Raw genomic sequence first — 1,476 nt, 5'->3', positions numbered from 1 at the left:
GTCCCTAATATATATAAACTTTTCTCTGATCACAGCTGATGATATTCCACTTTGACGATGTGTAAAAACACTCCAGTGTGCCTTACATTAGCAAGCTGATTAAACATCTTCTGTAAAACAGAGGAAGAAGTTTTCCCTGAAGAAGTATCAGTAAAGTACATGTATTAGTCCGAGTTTAAAAAATATAAATCTGAGGATAGATTTTCATTTCTGTGGATGTTAATTACTGATAGATGAATCCAACTAGTTTCTAACATTGTTCACTTTTAAAATAAATCAAAGGTATGCTCCCTCTGGTCTTTTCCACGTTCTCCTTTAAGAGGAAGAAAAGCAGATTACCCGAGCTCTTCTCCAGCCTTGATGTTTTCACTGGCAAAGAAGGCGATGTGTGGGAACCGAAGGTCCTGGTGTGTTGTGAAGACTCGGCAGGCGAACAGGTTGGGCTCACACATGTGGTTCAGGAAGCGGCTGATGTTTCCATAGAAACGGGCATCGATGCAGTACTGATCCTCAGGCTGGAGGAAAAATACAGAAAGGCTTGAAGAGAGATAAAAAATACACAGCTAAAGACTCTGCTCATTCTGTATATATTTAATGGTATTTTCTAAAGACTTTGTTACGTTTCAACCAACAGAGAGCGACATGAAAGAGCACATAACTCTAAAGAGAAGGTTTTATAGATACACTTTTGTCAAAGAGGATCAGTACCCTACCTTATCATCCAGACTGAACAGGTAAGCATCGTTTTGTCTCATATCTGCTTCACCCTCTGAGATAATCTCACCAACATACCTGTCAGAAATCAGAGGACCAGTCAAGAGGCTGTTCATTTTTTTTCTCCTTTTCTTTTAGATTTTATCACCTTGCAATTAATTAGAAAAAAATACTAAAGGAAGCTGATGCCGTCCTTTTAATTCAACCAACCAGGTAAAGCTCCTGTTCTTTAAATCAAATATTCTGCTTTTATTGGAGGAAAGCTTTAAAAAGTACTGAAGCAAAGGTGAATTTAAAGACAGTAGTTTAAAATCACATATTAGAGTGTTAAAGCTTTAAATTGAGTAGTTAAAATAACATCAACAAATGAAAAGTGTAAATTGGTTAACATGTTTATTCTTTTTGAAGACTATGTAAAAAACTAATTTGATGACCTATTCCAGTTTTTGCTGATGTTCTTGTTAAGGCCTGATTTAGTGCTGGGCGTTTTTAACAGCATCATATTAAATGGACGAAGTTCTTGTCAGAATCAACTTTTCAATCAAAAATTAAAACTAAGTTTAAATATATGCAAAGAAAAATTCATTTTTAAGAAAAACAAAAACAGATCAGAGTAAAGTTTTCATAAACACTAAATTGCCAAAAGTATTTGCTCACCTTCATTGACTCATATATGAGCTAACGTGTATGGAGGACCAACTCTGCCATATTTAAAAATAAATACAGAAATAAATAAATGCTCAATAAATAAATAAGCATACA

The 1,476-nt window shown here is 34.6% G+C and overlaps 1 protein-coding gene across 5 annotated transcripts in view; it reads right to left on the bottom strand.

The window, feature by feature from the left end:
• Window positions 1-1,476, bottom strand: part of ehmt1 (euchromatic histone-lysine N-methyltransferase 1) — a 62,320-nt gene that overhangs the window by 2,506 nt on the left and 58,338 nt on the right. For all 5 annotated transcript variants that reach the window (XM_015373191.1, XM_015373189.1, XM_015373190.1 and 2 more), the window contains exons 24-25: window positions 714-792; window positions 340-515 (exon numbers count right to left, since the gene is read on the bottom strand). In XM_015373191.1, the coding sequence (XP_015228677.1) occupies window positions 340-515; window positions 714-792 (255 nt within the window). The remainder of the gene's footprint in view (window positions 1-339; window positions 516-713; window positions 793-1,476) is intronic.

Source organism: Cyprinodon variegatus, unplaced genomic scaffold (genome assembly GCF_000732505.1).
Source record: "Cyprinodon variegatus isolate N-32 unplaced genomic scaffold, C_variegatus-1.0 Scaffold82, whole genome shotgun sequence".
NCBI lineage: Eukaryota > Metazoa > Chordata > Actinopteri > Cyprinodontiformes > Cyprinodontidae > Cyprinodon > Cyprinodon variegatus.
The sequence above is the reverse complement of the archived record's forward strand: the minus strand, read 5'-3'. Positions and strand labels throughout refer to the sequence as shown.